Raw genomic sequence first — 23749 nt, 5'->3', positions numbered from 1 at the left:
ATTTCTTCGGATCGAAATGATAGTGTTGTTCCCACAATCTTCAACATATCAAGAGGGAACTTACATCGCTACCTCACCTAGAATTATGAGTTTTGCTACACTTACGGAATATAGCTACAGATCCAAGGTGGGCTTATCTGATTGAATCATGAACGGTCCCAGGGAGGGATAATGTGAATAGGCCACTTCCATCCATAGCGGGGGGTCCGTAAAATAGTCCCGTAGGTGTACCATTTTTGCAGGATTATCACTTGGACACCGAGGATTTCTGATGCATGGACAATTCCGGTATATACTGATGATGCACGGGGACATAACATAAGAGATGCATTTACAAAATATGTATGTAAGCATCATTTTGATTATCGGCAGAAACATAGCAACGTTCTAACCATCATTTAGATTCCCGGTAGATTCCTGACAAAGTGGAAAACGTCTTGCCAAGTTGCACCAAACAAACCACAAATACATTTTTCCGGCATATACCAAATATGGGAAGCAGAAACAAATTGAGTCATAGTTTATGCTACATAGGAGAAGCTTATTAACAACTCAAAAAAGGGCTTATTAGCAATCTTGCGTTCCATAAGTCAATAACTAGCCACAAAATAAGTAACATGACAACACTGCATATCCTCTGGTGCCATGCATAGAAACATCGTCCATATTGCAGAAATGAACACCACGAATCAAGCTTTTGGGAGAAGTTGGATGTGAAAACCACCAGGAAATTGTAGTCCAGGAGAAAGCACCATGGTTCCTCCCTTTATCACATTCCATCTGCGCTAGGCAGAAGTTTAAAGTTTAGTTTGTTAGGATTTATGTACAATGTTGTAAAAAAAGTATGCATAATCCTACGACTCAAAAGAGCTCACAATTCTTTTATTTATAGTCTCATGTTTTGCATTGAAGCTATATCATATGCTATTTTCCTTTCTTCTACTGAGCACATGTACACCGACCCTCAAATCGCCCGCATATGTCCGACCGTGCTGTCCGGACCACGGAAACCATCCAATGCGGGCATCTAATGTCGGTCAGTGGCGCTGTCCGGGCGTACTTTCTCCCGCAAACCAGATATAAACGTGGGGCGAGGGGGGGTATGGACATCCGGACAGCAACCACGCGCTGATTCATACCACCCTGCCCCACCCAAACCCCCTCATCCCTCTCTCGCGTGTGTTCTCGCTCGGTGCCAGCGGTCTGCATTCATGCCGATGTAGAGTGGGCCGCTCCATATTGAAGACAGCTCAGGGCAGACGCGACCTCTCACCGCCTCCGCCATTGAAGCGACGCGCCGGCCGGGGGCGCCGCCTGCTGCACGCCCGGCTGAAAACACCTCGTTGCCGCATTCAAACGCCTCTATTAAACCCACATGAAAGCCGAGAAACCTACTTCGGCCACACATCTGTTCACAAGCAGGCTGGCATTAAACACAACGTCGGACAAGCTCCTCCCGTCCGCCTGCTATTTAAAGGAGGCCAAATGCCGGGCAAGAATTGCACCACTCAGCCGCTCCCCATCTCCTTCTTTCACCATTTCCTCCACCCTTTTGATGGCATCCGACGAAAAGGAAGAGCAGTTCTCCAGCATAAAAGCCTGCTGAGAGGCCCGCGGAGGCTATAGGATACGAGCGACGCAGCTTGCTGCTCCATCTTCCTCGCCTAGTCCAATGGAGCAAGTGCCGCCCCAAGCCGGTGCGTGCTTCAGCAACTCGCCGCTCCAAGCCGGCACATGGGGCGAGGGGGAGCACGTCGACACGGGCATCGTCGCTTCCGTGGACGACATCGCGTCGTACTGCCGTCAACGCGCGCGTAACCGTGCCCTGCTGGCAGAGAAAGAAGCCGGCTGCGCGAAGATCGACGAGTCGGCGGCCAGCGCGTCCACCGCCAACATCGAGGGAAAAGTAGAACACGGGAGGCTGCCGCCGCTTGGGTCCCAGTAAGGCCATCGTCGGTGCATCACTGGCTTGTACAGTCGATGACATGTCCGGATCTTTATGTCAAACCATCCTCGGCCCCCGTCTGGGCTCCACCGAAATGGAGGAGCCCCCCTTCCCTCCTGCTGAATCACCCTCTTTGCCACTCTGATGAGTGGCACAACCAGACATAGGGAAGATACGGTGGAAAAATATATCTCCGGGGCTCCGGGCAGTCCGGTGAGTGGGCTGCCAGACATGGAAATACAAAGGGATCCGTCGGAGCCGGCCGTAGACTAATCCGTGTCATGGGAGTGGAGTTCAGCGCGCAATCGTGTATGTGCACATAGTTTTACCTTTTTAGTTAAAATATGTCCAAAATGTAACCATTTTTTTCATGTTCGTATAAAATCCGTCATGTCTATATGAAATCCGGCTGTGTTTGCATAAATTTCATCTGGTTGATTCATAAAGTGTCTGAAATGTATGCAGACATCGTTGGATGGCGGCTTCCCGCATCTAATACCACAAGAGAATCAAGCACTATATACATGTTTTGCAATTTTTGGTTTGTTTCCTTTGAAAAATGTTAAATTTAGTCACGTCTTGCACAACATAATGTAGCACTGAAGTTTTTTAACGATTTTCCTTTTGTTGTACACCATATCTATTTTCTTGAAGGTACTACAAGGGATCTTTTTTTGTGTATGTGTGACTAAATGAACTTTATTGGTTACTCCATAGGATTACAATCATGCTAAAGCACTTCAGCAAGGAGGGGGGAACACCTACGTCTAGCCTCACTAGCTCGCTTTGCAAGCAATGAGCTGCCGTGTTAGCGTCCCTGCCTATACAGCACAATTTGAACAAGGAGAAGTTCGCACTCAACTCCTTAACCTCATTCAAGATCCCACCGATATCCGACCTATGGAACTCGTTAGAGTCCCACATTCTAACCACCTGTTGGACATCAGTTTCGATGTGGACCGATGACTAGAAAGACATTTGTTTCAGGAGACAGGAGAGTACGATCGGACAATTTTACTTATAGAGGTGTCTTTTTTATGCTAAAGGAAATATATAAGTACGCTGGTAGCACCCTCGCTCCAATATATGTTTGTTGCTAGAGTAATTATTATTTATCAAAATACTTCAAATACAAGAAATATAACTTTACCTGTATTTAGTAACTAAGCAATGAAGGAAGATAGCCACCTGTAGCTTGGCAAAGTCTGAACCAACACATAACCGCAGCCCGCCTCCAAAAGCCATGAATTCCTTGGAGGCACCACTAACTGGTTCAGCAGTACCCTGTACACGCAGGTTGTAACTAGGTTTCAGGGAGATAAGTACTATGTTTGTGCAACAATTAATATTACTCCCTTGCATTAAAATATAGCTAGATCCCTTAGCCTTTTCCGCGACTTGAAAAATCATAGGGGTAAAATGAATGAACATGTTAATTAACTTTTGATTCTTCTATATTTTTCTTTAAAAGAAAACATTGTACATCACTACTACCTGCGTAAATAAATTGTCTTTAATAATTCAAACTTCACTAGTTAGGATGCTACCCATCATGCATGAGCTACTTTCCGTTTTTCTATGGAAGCTCTTGAGCTATAATTTTCTCCATTCATGACATGAATTTAAACGTATTAATATAGAAAAAACAAGGATACAATACAGTATCATGTATTCTGGAAGCCTTTTCTATCCATCGGCCTGTTTTAGCCCTTTTACAAAAAGGAGGATAAGCCCATGCACACAACCACCTTTAGTTTATTATTCAATAGTTTGACAAAATTAATATATGGATCAACCCGAAGCCACCTTCCTGACGATCTATGTCGCTACACCTGTTAGTTTGATGATGTGCCTTGACCTTGCACCGACGCACAACATCTAATTTGTGGCCTCACCAAGCTGGCACCAACCAATCTAGCAGACTCTCACCATGCAATGCATCCGCATGCTCCGGAATCCGCCACCGTCATCTTCCGCCTTCCCAACTTCAGAAGAGATCAACGCATTGACCTTTTCAGGCCTAACTACCGTAGACGCCACCACGATGCATGTCAACGTTACCACTCTACACGCGTCCATCAACATGCGTCCGACATCGAGACCCCGTTGCGCCACGCCACCGAGACCCGTCATCGCCAACGCGGAAGATGCCACATCGCACCACCTCCAGATCCAAATTTCCGCCAACACCAACCAAACGGTTTCCACCAGCCAACTATCTCACAAGGTTGCGCCGTCAAGAAGGTTACGATGACGATGGCGCCATCGCCGCCCACCTCAGTTAGGGCTTTCACTCGAGAGACACACGACATCGTGGAGGTAGAAGCAGAACTAACAAACGTCTCCATGGAGAAAAAATGGCATCCTCGGGCATCGCCGTCATCGCATCAGACCACGCCTCAACGCCCAGGACCCCTGCCGAACCAGTGTCACCACCACAATGGCACAAAGAGCAGCCGCCGGGGCATCACCCAGTGGATGGGGACAGGTGCGTGACGCCCTCACAAGATTTCCCACTACCACCTTCCTAGGAACCAGCTTCACCGGTGTGCTCCTCCGACGGCGGCAAGACAAGATGAGGACAGGAGGGAGGGTAGTGGCAGCGCTGGCGGTGTTCCCCCGTGTCGCCCGAGAGAGGGGGTGCCAGGGTCGGGCTATTCTCTATTCACGAGATTTAACCTAAAATCTTCTTCGGCTCTTTACTCATTAAAATATGTGCATATGTTGTTGCTTTAAATTTCACATACCTTCCACCTCCATGGATTGAATGCATTGGGATCCTGGTAAATTGTAGGATCCAGATGAACAGTAGAAGGGTTAATCATGATCTTTGATCCTTTTGGTATAATGTAACCTGCACAGATCACGACCAATCCCATATAGTTAACTTGCCCCAACTATAATTGTGTCCATGTATATGACAGGTTAGTCCTACATGACCACTTGGGATGCGTGTTGTTAGCTATCTCAAAAACAATGAACAAAAGGTTAGTCCTACATGTATCGTTTTCCTTACAACAAACTTTACCTTTTACATGAACATCCTCTGTAGCTTTTCTAAACATTATCGGAGCGATGTTAATCAGCCTTAATGCTTCGTGTATGACCTAGAAATCAACAATGTAGAAGATAAATGCACATTGTAGAGGTGGATGCTTTTGACAATAATCATGAACCAATTTAGAAGTTTGCATGGTCGATGGATGGTGTAAGCGAGACATACATGAGACGTAAATTTCATGGACTTGTATTCCTCCCATGTGATTTCGGAGTCAGGGTCAACCCTTCTTTTCCGGATGTTCTCGTGCTCCTCCTGGAACCATCACACAGATTGATTGGGTAACATGTTCAACATGATTATAACTTATCCAACTATACATAAACTTCTAGTATTATATGTTGTTCAATTATTACAGACTAAAGTGCTATTTGTAAGTTCATGTGTGGTAGGCAGGTGAGAGTGTACTCCGAAAGGAAGGATTTTTTAGATTGAAAATCAGAACACTGAAGTCCACTTTCTTAGCCTTTTCTTCACTTACTGTAAGTTCTTGTAGGGCTTTCGGATTGTCTGTTAGGAGTTTGACTGTGGCAGTTATCGCGGATGACGTGGTCTCAAAGCCGGCGAAGAGCAGCAAGAAGAGCAAATCCAACGCAATTTTCTCATTCATTAAATGCTTCTCCTCTTTCAAATCATCGATCAGTAGATCAAGAAAGTCGACACTCTCCCGATGTGGCGCCCTCATCCTCTCATCTAGCATCTTCCTCAAAATCTTCATGACATACTTTCGTCCCTGACAATGAACTTGTTATATATGCATAGTGTGAAACTAAAACATGCATTATACTTGTATATAGGATGTATACATATAGAGACATGATTACATGCTCCTAAGAGTTTTTACTTGCGTCCCTCATATACCACATAGGCGAATACTCTAAATTATTCTTCATTAGTTATTACTACAGACCCTGAAGAGATAATAATAATAAAATAATAATAATAATAAACAATAATAATTTGAATCCATATATTGCAAAAAATCTTAGGACCTGGTGATATTTTTTCATACTACTTGTGTAGAAGTATCTTAGAATAATCTGTAAGATATACAAAGACAGCTAAGGATGCATATTAGATCATTTTAATTAAGAGACTTGTTAATCGCAAGAATACATATAATAAGTACTACTACTATACTCTAATTAAATGATTGGTCCGAGGGTTGTGACGGGGAATACCCAACCGGGTAGGCCAATAAGATGTAGAGAAACCAGCAGGTCCTGAAGGACCTGGACTGGACGAGATCCCTGAAGAACCTGGCCTGCTATAGGACCCAGCCAGACCCGGCCTGGGAAGGATCCGGCCTGAAGAAAGACCCGACCTGGGAAGGACCCGGTCTGCTACATGGACCCCGCCTGAAGAAAGACCCAGCCTGCTACAGGACCCGGCCTGAAGGACCTGAACCTAGGCGAGGTTCTGTGAAAAAGGAGTCCAAATACAAGACGGAGACCCCCACCTTAGAAGACAGTACACGAAGGACCTCTACTAAGGGTAGGACTCTGATTGCGGGTAGAACCAGAGTAACCCAGGGACCCGGCTATTATATAAAGGGGGTTCCTGGGTCGTTCAAATAGACAAGATTTTTGAGCTCTCTCGATAGAGGTAGAAAGAATAGCATCCTTGTAATCGAGACCAACATATCCAATAAGAAATCTAGCAGGAGTAGGTTTTACCCTTAGTAGAGGGGTTAAACCTGGGTAAACTCGTGTCTGTCATTTCCAATCAACCCCATCCAAGGCTTCACCTCGCAGCTATGGCCTCACAACTAAGTTCTCCTATGAGGACACTTGCCATGTTAATGCCACGACAAGGTTGCCCCCTCACTCTGCATTCCTTCTTCCTTCAAAGAATTTGCTATTGTATACTTGTCAATTACCTGCATACATTTGTAGAATGCTGTGCCAGGGATGTAGAGTGGAAATGCTAGCATTCCCTGAAATAATGCATCGTATTGCTTCCAGAGATTCCCATCTGAGTTTGAGGAGTCATAGCTGATTAACCTCTTTGATGTGATGCTGAATATCATCTACGATAAGAAATTGTTGCATTACAGAGAGAAGTCAGACGACAAGGTGCTCAAAACTTGGATTTAATTTGCTTATCTTTATCACAACATGATTATTTTAGGAAGAAGCTAACAGTGACATACACTTGCAGTTGCCTCCTTCAGTTCAACGCTGGGTTGATTGAGCCACGAGAGCAGGCTGGTCTGGACCGTTCGCTGAGCATCATGGAGCATGACTAGCCTGAGATTTTCAGGGCCGAACAGCCTAAGGACTAGACTCCTCATGTGCCTGTGGAAGGACCCAAGTTTTGAGATGATGCTGTCGGCTCCAAATATTCTCATGACCGACTCCGGGTACCAGATCTGGAATAGCTTCTCCTCTCGCTGGAACACCAAGTTGTTCAGCTCTTTGTCCATGGAAACTATGAGGTCTTCACCGAACAAACTTGTCCTAAAAATTGGACCATACCTGAAATTTGAACCATTCGTTAATTTCATTCTAACTAGTACATGGGATGCATGCATGCAGATATCACCATCATTGATTGCGATATCTTAAAATTTAAAATGATTTATCTTACAAACAACTAATTTTCACTGTTAAGTTCGTCTTAAGACGAGCATCGAAGCAAGTTTCTATTTTGTTATGTTTGGATGGATATTTTTTGTTGCATCCAAAATTCTCCCCCAATACTCTAAAAAATCGTGCTGTCAAACGTAACCGAATTCTTTCGTGGGTATGCAGTTTTTTCTACAAGAGTTTTACACGTTAAACTGTTATTCCTTTACAATCTTCTTTTTATCTACTATATCCTCCATCCCCTAATATAAGACGGTACTATAGGAAAATACACATGATCTCATGGGTGCTCCACACCCCTATATATTAAACGTAAAAATACCAAAAAAAACATCTGAAATTTGGGAATATCAAGCATGGTTTCTTAATCTACTCCAGTGTGAAATTTCATGAAAAATACCAGGAAACGTATCTGTGGCGAAGGAAATACTATCGACACAAAAATCCATCCAAACAATTTTTTTCTATACATAGGAATTTTTTGTCTTTTTGCCACGAATATGTTTCCTGGTATTTTTTTCAAGAAATTTCACACGGGAGTAGATGGAAAATCCAGGTTTGATATCCCAAAATCTCAGATTTTTTTTCAAACTTCTCGGTATCTTTTTGAATTTAATGTTTGCATAGGGGTGTGGAGCACCCGGACGCTACAAATCCGCTTCCGTTATTATATGCATAATGTTTTATATTATGGGACGGGGGGAGTATTTGTTAGGCTATTTTAAAACATACGAAATCTTCTATCGTAATCTATCTCTTATATACTAAAAGTAATTTACTGTCTCATAAAAAAAGAAATATGCTAGAAAATCCCACAAAAATTAGAAGCATCAGACCTTTGATTCTCTGTTCTAATAGATTGTTGTTTAGGATAATTCCCAGCCAAAAGATTTCATTAATGCAATCCCATCAAAATGTATGACTTGAGAAGATCTTGGTGGGTGTCCCCATAAGAGATGCTTTGTCGTATGGGTAAAGTGTGCGACCTCTACCAAGTTAAAACGTTTGAGTAGTCGTGTCCTTCGTCATGGACGAGTCGGGATAAGTCACACTATTTGGTCCTTGCCAAACTTGGAGGTAAAATCGTAAATAAAAACACATCATGCAAATTAATCACGAAAGGTATAGTAAGCAGGTGAAAGAGATGATCTGTGATGTTGGGAAGTGCCTGTATTGTACTGAAATGACAGTTGGACTGTCGGTTATGTGATGTTAAGAAATGCAGGTGTGAGCCATGAAAGGGTTGTGGAAATGTGGGTGTCGAAGACCATGAGAATTTGTTTATGATATTGGAATGACCATGAGAAATAATTGAACCATTATACATATACATATATATTTAGTGTTATGCCATGATAGCTATAATTGATATGATTATGTGACATGTCATACACTGCTTTATTTAGTGTTATATATTATTTTGATTATCTTGTGAGTGTTAAAGTACTCACTTGCTAGTTGTTTTGGCCATATTGAGGTAAGGAGACGTCTTCCACTAGCGTGAAGTCGAAGTGTTCATTTGCTAGGAGATTTTTCCAGCCAGTTCCCTATGGAGTGGTGTAGCTCCAGGTACGTGCTGCCCCTAGTTTGTCTTCCGCTATTGTTAAACTCTACCGTAATGCAAACTCTGGGGGTGCTGTAATAAACAAGCCACAATGGCTTTGTAATCCTCTTTTTAGTATAGGTCTGTGTTTTGATTATCAAGTATGTCAGGCGATGCCAGTGTGGTTCCTTGGCTGGCATCTTCGTTTTAACTTGGTAGAGGTCGCACACTTTACCCATACAAAACGTTTTTAGAGCCAAACATGACTTGTAATTGGTGTGTGACAATCTAAAAAACAAAAACAAAAAACATGTTTTAGTGCAACCCCCCCCCCCCCCCCCCCCGCGAAAACTTTACGGCTTTTGCTGCAAATCAGTGGTGGAGAAAAGCGCACTATTGTCTTCTAACGTGGTAGCACTAATAATTATCAAACATGTATTAGTAGGGTCATGACAGGGGCACGCCCCCAAGCGGCCGCTCAGCGGCTCTCCTCCCCTAGGGTTCCTCGCGCCACCTCTGGCTCCCCCGCCTCACGTACCCAGCGCCGGGGCCGGAGCTCGCCGCCGCTAGCCCTCTCTCCCGCTCCCCCACCCCCTCCCTTCCCCGTACCCACCGTGTCGCCTCCTCGAGCGAGGCGACCGTGGGCTCCCCTTCCCTCCTCCTCCCAGTGCGCCCCTCCTAATCTCCTCCCGCCGCCGCCGGTGTAGGCCATTGGGCCTTGATCGCGTGGTGTCGGTGGCGGCGGCCCCTTTTTTTTCCCGTGCTACACTGCAGCTCGGGTGGTGGCGGCTGGCGGCGTTGCACCCAGGCCGACGGCGACGCGACTTTGCGGGCGGCACAACTCCGGATGGCGAGGTGGCGGTGGCGCGGCTGCTTGGTTGCGGGGCTACGCGATGGCTGGCGGCGGCGCCCTTCCGGGCCAGATCTGGGCCCTTTTGGGCCCCATGTAGGTCTAGGCGGGCCTGGCGCAGGTTGTATGGCGTTGTCTCCGGTGGACGGAGGTGTGGCGGAGACGGCGGCGCGTGTTCTGCAGCGCGGTGATGGGAGCCTCACGAGCCCATTTCGGGTCTGGCCGGGCGGGGGTGTCTGGTTTGCTCCTGAGCTGCGTCCGGTTGGTTACCGTCGAGGCTAGTGGAGGTTGTCCCCTCCCGCGTGGCTGCTGACCTTGCCGCCCCCCATTCCTGGCTGCTTCCTCTTGATCCCGCCGGTCTCGCTTCGCTTGCCACGATGAGACGGCGTTGGTGACTGCAAGACCATGGTGGCGCATATTAGTGGACGGCAAGTATGGTGGAGCGCGATGGTTCGTCAAGGGTCGTGGTTTGTTGGTGGTTGGGAGAAATCCTTGTCGGCTTGATCGGCACCGATGCGGCCGGTGACGCCCGTGGGCGCCGCCGTGCCTTTCTAAAGGGAGTTGGATATACCCCTTCACCCATGTCCCTTCGCGTATCGGGGAAAACCCTAGGACATGTCCAGGTAGCAACGTCATTGTCGTCGTGTTCCTTCTTGAAGGTTTTGCGTGGTATACGACATTTCGGAGTGTTAGGAGTGTGGTGGAATTCTCCGGCGGGCGCAGCGGTTACGAGTCATCTTCGTTTTGTTGATCCGCCGTTGTCGGCATTTGTTTCTTTTGTATTTTCTCTGTCATTTCTTTTGTGCGTGCCTATGTTGCTTTCGTCCGAGTAACTATCGTTGGTTGTAACGGTGTTGTTGCTTTGTAATACAAAGCGGGGGAACCCCTTTTCGTCGATATAACCAACCTTATGGACCCAAGCCCATGATTTAGTTACATCTTGATGTTGATTTGTCTCATCTCATGAGATCAAGATTATGACCCTATGAATTCCAAGATTGTTCTACCATCCATGAGGAAAGATCCTCAAACGAACAGGCAGATGGCCTAGCTAAATATGATCTGGGTTAGCTGAAGGCCTTCATGTGTGGCTACTTTATCTCAATGGAGTTGTAAACATTTCTGTAACTATAAGCGTTGATCAATAAACTTGAGCATGTTTGGCTCTAAAAAAATATCATCTTGTGATTAGACAAACCAACCGATAATAATTTAGTCTTCTATACATTCATCACTTATTATTAAACTCCCAACCCCATTCGGACATAGAAACATGTAGTTAAGGACAGTAAAACCAAACCTAAAGCGAGTCTTCTCAGCGATTTGCATTTCTAGACGTCCGTTTTTGCAATCTGAGTGTTTCTGGTCGTTGGATCTCTGTCTGATGCAATACTGGGCCCACTGTCCTGTGACAGCTGCTCCACAGGCCGAAACGACGCCCTGTGGTAAACTGGGTTGTCGGCCCATCTAACCAAGCAAGAATTGCCCATTTGGTCCGATATGTGTTGCTGGATAACCTAAACTAACCCGGAATTTCCTAACGGACGCTCGTTGCATCAAGTTGTCGAGGCTTCGCACATAGGTGAGCGGCCTAGCGATCAAGATGAGCCGGTCCATTTATGGGATAGCGCACGCGATACAGCTTCCGGTTTGGGAACCTTCTGGAGGGTTCCAGAAAGGTTCTGGGAACCTTCTTGAAGGTTCTTGACCGGGTTTTTACTGGGTTTTTTTTCGTTTTCTTTTTTCTTTTTTCGTTTCTCTGTTTCTTTTTTTCTTTTTCTTCCTTCGATTTTATGTTTCTTTATTTCATTTTTTAACCCTAGACCTCCCAACTAACCCCACCCCTCCCGACCTGCCCTCTCTTGAGCCTCTCCGCCTTCGATGTAGACGAGAATGGGGACAGGACTCGCGTTGCGCGTCAGCTTTCCACTCTCGCCGCAGCCTTCCGGCACGTCTGCCGCCGCCGCCCCTTCATGCCATCGCCCCCATCACACCAAGCCGAACCCTTCCTGACGTCATCCCCATCATACCAAGCCGCCGCACCTCGAAGGACGCCCCCACCCATCGCCTCGCCTCGGCCGTCGGCCGTCCAGGACGGTGCCTCCTCCTACAACGACTGGCCGGCCCTCGGGGACGGCGTGACGGCTAGCGCCTTCTCTTACATCGCCTGGTCGGCCCTCGGGGACTCTGCCTCCTACACCGCCTGGCCGACGTCAGTACACATCTCCGCTCGCACATTCATGGGATGTGTTGCCTTCAAACACGCAGCCGCTTAGCCGGAGATCAAAAATATTATTCTCCAAAGCACGTTTAGTGTGCGGATCAATGATACAATGGGGCCTCATTTCTCAGTTGGGAAGGGGCTGAAACAAGGGGACCCAATGTCTCCTTTTCTTTTTAATCTGGTTGCTGATGTTTTCTCTAAAATGTTACACAAAGCCGCTTCACAAGGTCTGGTCTCGGGGCTTCTACCTCATGCGATACTTGGTGGGGTGATCAGTTTACAGTATGCTGACAATACTATCTTGTTCCTGACAAAATATGTAGATAAAGCTAGGAACTTTAAATGGTTGCTATCTTGCTTTGAAAATCTGTCGGGTATGAAGATTAACTTCCATAAAAGTGACCTATTGACCATCAATATGGATAATGAGACTGCTTGGGAATTTGCTCAAATCTTTTGCTGTAAACTTGGGAATGTCCCAATTAAGTACTTAGGAGTGCCTCTACACTATGAAAAACTAAGGAAAGAGGACTTGCAACCTATCATTGATAGGATTATTAAAAACATCTCTGGATGGTTAGGGAGATACCTTACTTACAAAGGAAAAATCATTTTGCTGTGTGCTTGTATTGTGAGTATTCCTGCTTATTTGATGTCTATGATTAAGTTTCCCAAATGTGTTGTAAATGCTATTAACTCTCAAATGGCTCATTTTTTCTGGGGGAATGTGGATAACCAGCATAAATATCATTTAGCTAACTGGGGCATGGTTACTAGAAAAAGGAGTTTGGAGGTGTAGGGATCCCTAACTTAAGGGATTTCGGCATGGCCTATTGGCTTCCTGGAGCAAGAGGTTTTTTGATAACAATGATAGTGACTGGAAGAAAGTGATCACATATAAATATGATATTGAATCTCCCAACATCCTCTGGTCCAAATGTGGGGTTTGATCCACATTCTGGAGGAGTGCCACTTGGGCCTTTTCAGCTGCCAGAGTCTTTTATAAGTGGCAACTGGGAAATGGGGAGAGAATTAGCTTCTGGCGACACTTTGGTAGGGGATTGTTCCCTCAAAACTCAATTCTGGGACCTTTTCTTCATTTGTAATCAAACTGAGTGCTCTGTGGCACAAGTATGGGATGGGGTCCAACTTAAGCTAACATTTCGCAGATGTGTAGATATGACAGGTTTTGAGAGATGGAACCAATTAGTATAAATGGTTAGAAAAACTTAGTTACAGAATGAGAATGACACCCCAATTTGGTTTTTAGAGACTAACGTGGTGTACTCAGTCAAGTCTCTTTATAAGCAGATCAATTTTGGGGGATAGTTTCGGCTGTAGATGACAAACTGTCGAAAGTTCTATGCCCTCAAAAAATCCATGTCTTTCTTTGGTTGGGGGTTTACAACAAGATTCTTACTCGTGATAATTTAGCCAAAAGGAGACAGGTTGATGACATGACTTAGCTTTTTTGCAATGAGAATGAAATAGTGCAACATTTGTTGTTTGATTGTATTATTGCAAAAATAGTTTGGGAAGTTGTTTCTGTCTGTTTTGAATGCCCTTTCTTTACCAGTTTTTGTGATGTTATTGCATTTTAGCAAAAATGTAAAAAGAAGCCTGTGCTGAACTTGATAGTGGCTGCATCCTTATGGAGCCTTTGGAAACTAAGAAATGAATTCTGCTTTCAGGGCTGCACTTGGAGAAATGCCGCATGTGTTTTTGTGAAACTAAGGTCTCATCTACAGCAATGGAAGGTACTCTGCGACGACACTCAAGCAGTGCTGCTACAAAGATGTATTCTTCTGCTGGACAAAAAGCACAAGGAGCTGATGCGGATTGCTTGGAGATGAACGCACACGTCCAGATGGCTGGGATTATGCCATGGTGTTAGTGTACTCCGTGGCTGTCCCTTCCATTCCGGGTCTGTAATGATTAAGAGAGTTTGAGAGTGCTTGGGAGAGGACCTGATCTTCTCATGTTTGAACTCGTGGATGACTGTTTCCAGTTCGCTTCATTAATAAAAAATGGGGCGGGGGGAACCCCCTTTCATTAAAAAAAAAGATATTTTTTCAGTGTAGTGCTGCTTGACATTTGATATTTTCAATGTACTGCTAATACATGTTTCACTTAACCGCGAAATATTTGCCAGTGGCGAGCGACGACCGGCCAGCCGCATCACGGTTAACTATTTTTGTTGGTTGGGAGCGCCCTTTTTACTGGAATTTATTGTGATGAATCGATCTAGCCATATCCTGACTGAACATAAAAAGTCGGATGTATCAAACTGGCCACATCCTTTTACACTTATTGATAGATCTGAGTAATCTTCTTTGTAATTTGCTTTACAAATCAATCTAGCTGAAATTTTATACTAGTTGATGATGATGCGCAGCGCGTCAGCTTCCCACGCTCGCCACAGCCTTCCGGCCCAAGGACGCCATTGGGCATGCCGCTGCCCTCCAGTGAAGCGTTGGATCGTTCCCGCCCGATCCAGACCGCCGGATTGTCCCTGCTTGATCCGGACCGCCGGCCCCGTCGTGACCCCAAGTCTTTTGAAGACAACGCGGTCCCCAAGCCCAGTAAAGTCGACGAACCCCCGCGCTTGCACGCTATTGTTTCGACGAGGAGGAGGAGGACGGCCGCTGGATGAGGCGGTCAAGGGCTTCTAACGACGAGAAGGAGAACGACCGCCGGTTGAGGCGTCCTAGGGCCTCTGACAACGGGAGGGATGGCCGTGGCGGCCAGCGCGACCGGCGACGCCGCCGCTGGAGCCTCAGCTCGGGGTTGGGATTCTCTTCTTTTGCCTAGCTTAACTCATTGATCTGATTGCTTCATTTTATGTTTATTTAGAGGCACTACTTTACCTGTTAATTGGTAGTTTTGATTAGTAGATGTATTTCACTGCGTCATCCATTTTGGAGTTACCTTGTAAAATTTTAGATCGTACATCCAAAGAATGCATCTTGCCTCATTGTTCTATGACAAATCGGTTATGTAGTCAGTGTTTCTTCGCAAGGTAAATACATGATTTACATCTCATGACTATATAGTTTATAAATTGATTATCTTGTCAGCATTTCTTCACAACTATGATGTTGCATCCCCTTGCTTCGCTTAGCTTGCTGCTCATTGCAGGTGTGCTTGCTGCCACTGGTTATGACAGACCTGATGTATAGTTTGAAAACCTTCCTTCATATATCACCAACATTGGGAATTATTTCAGGTTACATATCAGCTCTTTGTGATAAGAAATTATGCTTGCAATAACCGATCAAATCGAATGGTTACTAAAGTTGGCAACATGTGATCTTTATTGCCGAAGATGTAAGGAGCCAAGCGAGCTTCTTCTATTGTGTCCTTTGATACTTGATAGTGCACCCAACTCTGAGCTTGCAACTCTTGTAGGCTGATGAGATTTAACTTCTTTATCTTATATACATAAATTTAGGGCAATATGAGTATATGCTAATTATGCTTGGATTTTTACTGTCCACAAGTAAGGTATCATTGATTACTTATATGTTGCCCCTTTGGTTTTAGGAAAGATAAAGCATAATTTCTAGAAATTATGTTCAATATTCTTGACCAAAACAGTAATGCTAATTTAGAATGTGTGTAATTTTCCATTCTATGCATAATAAATTGTTAACTTCTGTGGAACAACAGGATGAATATGGGCCACCTTTTGGTCTTTGTTTCATAGCATTCCCTTTGATTAGTAAATACCTGTCAACATGAATATGGTAAGTTTTTGTTTCGTTGCATTCCGCCCTTTGCTTCCTCTATGGCAACAAATTAGAATTTTTAAGATGTCTTTGGCTCTGTGGTTATGTTATTGTAGATTGTTACGTTGCTCTCTCTCTCTCTCTCTCTCTCTCTCTCTCTCTCTCTCTCTCTCTCTCATCTTGTTAGATCAAGGATATATTGCACCGTTTTCATTAAAAATGCACTAAGCATATATATGAGTGTCAGTGTGACTTCATTAAAGCATATGGTGAGATTGGTAATCGCTATCCGGATATACCACTGATTAAATAATGTTCTTTCTTGCATTTCCATTGTTTATTTGCACTTTGTGTGCTCAACTCTATAAATTATCTATTTCCTAAAATGTGTTGCAGTAATGCATAGGAACTATTATATCATGCTACTTATCACCGACATTCTTGAGTTGTGCAGAAAGCTTTCTCTAATTGCCTTGCTCGTGAAAAAGGGGAAATTTGATTATTTAACCATGTTGCGCCATTCTTCCCCTTCTCAGTGGTGCCAAATAAAGATCCTTATAGACTGCAATACTTCTATGCATACCTTCGACAAGCTTGGGTGTATGTACATATGCATTCCTTAAGTGAACGTTGACATCAAGAGTGGTGTAGTCTAGAAAGGATATTTTGATTTTGTACACTATTACAACTTGTGTTTTCTGCTAAGTTTCATCTCAAGATGTTGCTTTCCTAGGAAACAAGGCATCTTATTTTTTTTGGTTTGGTTCTTCTGCTATGTGTGGTTAATCTATCTACTTCCAAAAATCATCTTGAAGTTCAAAAACACACTTGAATAAAACTAGGGAGGTTATGAAAGAACCATCAGTTCAGATCTTTGTGAAAAACATTATCTGCAACAACATAACATTTTAGTAAACAATTGGGATGCCATGTCATTATTATTTTGGAAATGGGGAGGTTCTCTTAGCATGATTAGTTGAAATACTATTTGCTACATCCTTCTGCTTTAGATTTGTGCTTACTCCCTCCGTCTAGGTGCGTAAGTCATCTTAGGTTGTGCACCGTGACCAAGAAGGAGGAGAAAACAAGAGAACTTAATGTTCATTTGCTAATTAATAGCATTGCATGCAATGAACTAATCACTGCATGTCGTGTTTGGTACTATCAAGTCATTAAAAACATGCACACCCCACATCTCTTATTGGTTGATATGTCAAGAAACAAGAAATGAGGTAGAATTTAATGCACGCGCCTAAGTGTTTTGGGATTATTTGATTTTCGTAAGATGACTTACACACCTAGACGGAGGGAGTACTTTTTATTCTAGCATTTATTTATCCCCCCCCCCCCCCCCCCCAATCATATACTCCTATATTCTATCGCCATAATGGACAGGTGTGGGCAACGCGCACCATCAATGATCTTGTATTTTTAACAAGGTTCTTGATTCCTCATAATTAGACATCGACATGTATGCATCATAGTCAAAGTATGTGCACTAAATGCTCTGTAGGAGCGCTTAGAGCACTCCAGTAGTGCATCGGCTCTTTATGTGAAATTCTATGATAGGATTTTTTTTTTCAGAGACAAATCACCCACGTCCATTATCTTTTAAGTGTTGTATCTAAATAGTGTTGCATTTGATTGTTTATGGGTCATCTGAAGATTATGGATTCACCGTGGAGAAAAAGAAAACGAAGAAACATAGGGATATACGCCACACCAGATCAGAGCATTAATTACACTGCATACAGGAACAAACTAGTAAGCGCATCTATACTATCATACAACTCCCCACTTTCATATTATTAATTAATATTTCACATCAACATTTTATCTACCAAACCATCTTAAAAGAAAAGCATTGAGAGTACCCTCAAAGACATACACATAGGTTTTCTTTTGGGACAATTGAATTTTTGCCATCGGTTGGTTTTTACTCACGAGTTTTGCCCTTACTTTTCAAGCTTGCTCGATTTTATCCTTAGTTTTTCGTCTCAGGTCGATCGATGCCCTTCCGTCACGGCTCTGTCTAGTTAGTGCCATTTGACAGTGACAGCCGTTGGTTTTGGACAGGTTTGTTGTTGCTCCTTACAGGTGGGTCCAATTCAATGGAAAAGAAAGAAGAAAAAGGACATGTCATAGGATAGGCATACATCTAATTTGATTTATAACTACTAATTAAATGAAAGGACCCACTGTCAATGACTAATTAGCATGGTGGTTTAGCATTAATCATGTTTTAGCCCTATATAGGCTAATGAAAAGAGGCGGGGACGACGTGTCATTGCAACTACCGACATTTAAACGCCGACGGCTTTGGCATGGCAACAATCTTCGGCAAACATGCTACAGAGGCGGGAGAGCCCGTGCGGACGCGTAGGAGCTAGATGGACTTGCGGCATAGCTACGGGATGAAGTGCGGGTGTCCAGAGTCCAAACGGCTCGTCGGCGACGAGCTCTAGTGGAGGCGAGGGGCGGCGCTAGGTGCGATGATGACAGAATGCACAAGAGGCTCCGGAAAGAGAGGGAAAAGGAAGAGGAGATTCCCTTGAGCACGGATCCGAGGTCGGAGAGGCGACTGGAGTTCAGGAGCAATGTCTCCGACGATGGCAGTGATTGGCCGAGCTCGGAGCTCGCAAGGAGGGGGAGAAGGGACATCCAACTCGACAAGGTCTTGTCTAGGGGATTCAGGAATACCTAGTGAGCGTTAGGAAGCAGATAATTACGAACAAGAAACAGAACTGCCCCCTAGTCCACATGGACGACATGGGCGGCGAGTAGATCCTATTTTTTTGGCAGCCTCCTTTCGATCCTCCGTCCCTTGCTTCCGCCGGGAGTCACCACCAGGCTTGCTCGCACGGGCCCATGGCGGCAGCGGGGCACCGTTCCTGAAGGTGTTCGGCGGCCATTAGCGATGTACATGAGATGGCTTGAACCAATGACGGCAATGGTGTAGGGGTGGCAACGATTCGTGGCAGGGCATATGTGACGGTGTCCTAGACTAGGGGGTACTCACCACGTCGTCTTCCGATCAGTTGGATTGGTCCGAGGACCCCCATGGCTGTATACTCATGGGCCAGTTTGGACAACCCCTGCCGCATACGAGGAAGACTCCACAAGACTTGGCGCCCAAGACAAGGACTCTCCTAAACCCTAGGCCTCCGGTGTCTTATATAAACTGAGGCCAGGCTAGTCAATAAAAAAATCTCATATTCATTACTATCATCTCGTGGTATATACATGTACTCTGTACTATACCCCATATGAATACAATCAAAAGCACGACGTAGGGTTTTACCTCCATCAAGAGAGCCCGAACCTGGGTAAAATCCGTGTCCATGTTACCATCGCTCCAAGACGCCTAGCTTAGGACCCCTACTACGAGATACGCCGGATATTGAACCGGCATTAGTGCTTTCATTGAGAGTCTGCTGGGCGATCATCGCGGATTGATGGGATAATTATGTTATATTTTTTCAGCTGGATCCGTTTTGTAGATATCTATTTCTTACAAATTATTCAATCTGTGAAATTTTCTTCCCAAACGTATTCTAGATCTAAACCTACATGAATAACCGATCTACTCTGTCGTTCCGATATGCTATGCGGCGGCCGCCGTCTGATACTTTGATGTTTCTGCGGCTGCTAGACGAACAGACGCGCGCACACGCCGATCTAATCACGCATCAGCGTGCACCAGCCGTGCGCCTACTGGTTCCTTGGGAGCTGAGTACTACTGAGGATAGTCCATCTTTAGGCTGGTTGTAATAGAGAGTATCATATACTAGTACCATACATATAATATTAGTGTATAATACTACCTCCCTAATGCATAGTATCATATTTTAGTATCATGTAGTACTCTATTTATTATCATGCATGACACAAAGTAGCATACAATTTATTATGATACAGTATCATGATATGATACTACACTCTCTCTTTCTTTATTTAATGCTATGACACCTCATAAAAATTGCCTAGTTGGCATACATGATACTAGCTATGATACTAACACTACGACCAGCCTTATCTAATCGTTTAATAGTCCACCTCGATCCTATTGATTCCTCCTCACGTGGGAGTCTAGTACTCAATACTAGGAAAAGTAGTACACATGATGTGACCCATACATGCTTGACAACGCCGTTTGTCGTTTTCTCTTCGGATCATTGCATCCGCCATTGAGAAAATCAGGTGCTATTATTTCTCATAATTTCATAAATTATCTGTGCCTCATATTTTTGCCAGTCTGCACTATTTTGTGTATACAGATCGCAGTATAATCGGTTTCCTGTCCGCGGTCCGTCGAACAACGCGTCTAGAACTCGGACCGCCCTGCGAAATCGGATTTTATCGTGTCTTCACCGCATCACGCGTACGCCCTGCATCGACGTGGACTTCGACCCCAGGCCGCATCCTTTCACTAAATCATTTTTTTGCATAAAATAATTACATAGAAGTGGCCAGTCTAACCTGCACAGGTCTTTTGACTTGACCATTCGTTGGTCCATGACATGAAAGGAACAAGTACTAGTACTATTACTAGTACTCACGCACCACATATGGGATCGACCAGGTTACACATCCAGCTATATAGAAGTTTTGCACAGTTTTTTCACCGCCAAGGGTATAGATCAGGTGCTTGTTCCACTCTTATTATTCTGTATAATTTAGTGTATCCAAAAAACTCTTTGCTTTTGATGTGCATTCTTGGGTACGCAGGTTCATCTATTCGGACATAGGTGCCATACAGACGCCGGGCTGGCCTGCCGCCCCGTCATTATGGCAGACCGACAACCACTGCACCTGACATCTCCGCACAACGAGCTTGGATCATGCCGACGGTGTCACCTCGGCGCACGCTCCTGTGCCGACATCTCCACACGGCCACTCTTTTGGGACGACCTCGGCGTTCAGACCATATTTCTTTAATTATTTACTTTACCTAAATAAATTAAGTAGATGATTTTTTTTACATTATATATATGTATATTGTTATGCCTAGCTCGCACCATTTTATCTGTGCAGGCAATTGACTTAAACCAGGCCTCACTGTCACCTTGGTGTGCCCGCGTCGTCCCACCTCCGTCGACATAACTGTGTCATCGCCTTGGCGCGCTGCCCTGTGTTGGCAACCCCGCATCGTCGCTTCGTCAACCTACTCGGCCGGAGACTCCAGTGGCACCCGGCGACCTCCTCCATCACCTCGGCTAGACTGGGGGCTTCACCTCTTCGGAGTGCCGAGCTCTTAGCTCAGCCACATCGGGCTTGGGGGCTGAGACCTTGTCCCGCACCAAGCTCAGACCACGTCATCAATGCCGAACACATTAACCAACTAAGTCGCTTTCATGCTCAAAAACTCCCAGTTTTAAATTTTGTTTGGTTCGAGCAAGCATTATACCTTTTTTGGCAAAAAGTTGTTTGTAAAAAAGTCCTTGTCATAACTTTGTTTGTGACACACAAATTCAAATACCCAGTTTACTTGGGGGCTTCCTTCATGAAGCGTTTCCTCTTGCAAATGATTACACTTGTACGGCTTCGTTCCTTGTTCGTGTATTACGCCATAAAATGCACCATGTTGACTTAAGCGATTTGCAAGCTGGGTTGCCTTGCTCCTGTGTTTGCCCCTACGTTCTCGATTGTTCGGCTAGGGAGTAAAGGGAGCACCTTTGCGATTGTCACGACCGGGTCCTCCGAGCTCTGACCTCAGACTGGGTCAAACCGAAAGCTAGCGCTCTTATTGTTTTCAATTATGGTCGGCACACAACGGAACTCATGAGTATAAAAAATCTAATGCACAAGTCTCATAGCAACAATGAGCAACCGAAGAAAGGTATCGGTGGGGGTACTGTTTTCTTCGAAGATGCTTCTTACACTTCGTTAGGAATATAGCATAAGTTCCCTCAGCGTGCTTTGTCTGTTACAGCCTTATGACCTGATTGCCTGGTTATCGAAAACACCGTCGATATTATCGACAGGTGGAGTACGTAACAATTTTCGGCCCTTGACCGAAGAGGGAGAGGCCGACGGTCGGTTAAGACGCATTTAAAGTTCGGGTGAACACAGATATGATATAAGTATTTCGGTACATACAATCATTATACATAAAATTCTTTTACCCAAGTCACTCGGGGGCTCTTAAATTTCTGTGAGCTATTTTATAATAAGTGTTCTTCTTCTTAGTTGTTGCAAAGTCTTTTTTCTATCACTCCATTTTTTGACGCGAGTGTGTGGTCAATAGCCAAGGAGCCTAATTTCTCTCTCAAAGCCGCTAAAGTTTGCTAAATTGGTCTAACAAGAAGTACTCCGCCTTCGGGATAGGAGGTTGAAGCCGTAGGCTTACCCGCTTCAAGTCTTGAGATAGGGTGTGTCATGTTAAAGCACGACATAAGCACAATTTTTTTCTAAGACCAATTTTCTGATTGGTACCGAACAATTGATCTAGTTCGGACGTCGAGTTTTTACTGACGTTTTTTGGTTTGCCAATCCTATGGCACTTTCCAACTATTTGTGTGTTTTCCGCATATGTCTCGCAGTGCAGCGCCGGACACCTTTAGAGATTCGGCAAAAATTCTCGGATATTGCTATATATGCATCAATTTCGAATTGTGTCTTCGGTCAATAGTTGGGTTGCCCGGCTCCTGTGCTTGCCTCCTACGTTCCGCTTTGTTCGGCTAGGTGTGCAAAGGGAGAACCACTGTGATTGTGCTTCCTGCTCGCATGGTTAAGCACCTCAGTGGAGAAAGCCGAAACTGACTGTCACAATAAGCGTAAACTGGTCAGTGGTCCGATGACTGTATTAAATGACGGGCCATTCATAACATTGGCCGAAGTGTTTACGGCTTGACCTCGACTGTCGCCAAACACTAACCAGAGGGCTACTTGCTGGCCTCCCAACTTTAAGCTTCTATGACTAAGTGAAAGTTATAAAGCCCGCATATCTAATTGCCTTGTTTCCGCCAACACAACCGCCTTCGGGCACCGAGACGTCGGTTAAGGGTTGTTTTGTTATTATGGAAACACCCTGCATAGCATCTACAAGGCGGTAGAAGCCGACGATGGCCCACTTTCAGATTATAAACGGTCGCAACGGAGGTAAAAATTTGGGTTCATTTAGACCACAGAGTTTGGAAGCTTTCCCCGAACTAAATCCTCAGTATTTTCCTCCCACATTGATCGGAGCTGAGGTTTCATGATCATGCTTAGCATGACAACCCAAACAAAGAAACTGATAGCGGGATTATTTTATTTGAAAGATGTTTATTACATTATAAAGTAATATAACATATCTCTCCGTGTACCTTTATTTATAAAACCGTATGGCCGGATGGCCTTGTTTGTCGTAAATCTTTGCCCTTGTCAAAGCTTTATGAAGTGGTACAAACACTCCCCGGCTACTGGCCGAGGAGGTTGAAGCCGATGGTCGGTCAACAAAGTTTTTGTACAATGCGGATTCAAGTATTAATGATGTAGAGTACTTGGGTACGTAGAATCATTACACATAATTTGTGATTTTACTTCGGACATCGATCCTTAATTAGGCCACCATTGCCCACATTAAGGCTCGGGGGCTACTGGGCTTCATGCTTATCATTTACAAATATTAATGGGGTACATCGATCCTCTGATCTGGTGTTGCCACCCGACCAGTGTCTCGGGGGCTACTGCATTGACAATCCAATGCAGAAAATTTAAAGTGCAATATAGTTTTCGAGGATATTATTATCCTCAGGTTGGTCGGCCGCACCCAACCTGAGTCTCGAGGACTTTGCACACCGCGTTTCTCTTCCTAAGTATGCTGTCGAGC

The 23749-nt window shown here is 44.7% G+C and overlaps 1 protein-coding gene across 1 annotated transcript in view; it reads right to left on the bottom strand.

Moving 5' to 3' along the window:
- Positions 1-481: 481 nt before the first annotated feature.
- Positions 482-23749, bottom strand: part of LOC123139319 (cytochrome P450 87A3) — a 53902-nt gene continuing 30634 nt past the window's right edge. Inside the window, exons 2-9 of the mRNA XM_044559122.1 lie at positions 7156-7480; positions 6883-7032; positions 5485-5736; positions 5169-5258; positions 4974-5052; positions 4693-4799; positions 3096-3229; positions 482-780 (exon numbers count right to left, since the gene is read on the bottom strand). Of these exons, the coding sequence (XP_044415057.1) occupies positions 690-780; positions 3096-3229; positions 4693-4799; positions 4974-5052; positions 5169-5258; positions 5485-5736; positions 6883-7032; positions 7156-7480 (1228 nt within the window). The 3' untranslated portion in view covers positions 482-689. The remainder of the gene's footprint in view (positions 781-3095; positions 3230-4692; positions 4800-4973; positions 5053-5168; positions 5259-5484; positions 5737-6882; positions 7033-7155; positions 7481-23749) is intronic.

The sequence above is a fragment of the Triticum aestivum genome, chromosome 6B (genome assembly GCF_018294505.1).
Source record: "Triticum aestivum cultivar Chinese Spring chromosome 6B, IWGSC CS RefSeq v2.1, whole genome shotgun sequence".
Taxonomy (NCBI): Eukaryota; Viridiplantae; Streptophyta; class Magnoliopsida; order Poales; family Poaceae; genus Triticum; species Triticum aestivum.
The sequence above is the reverse complement of the archived record's forward strand: the minus strand, read 5'-3'. Positions and strand labels throughout refer to the sequence as shown.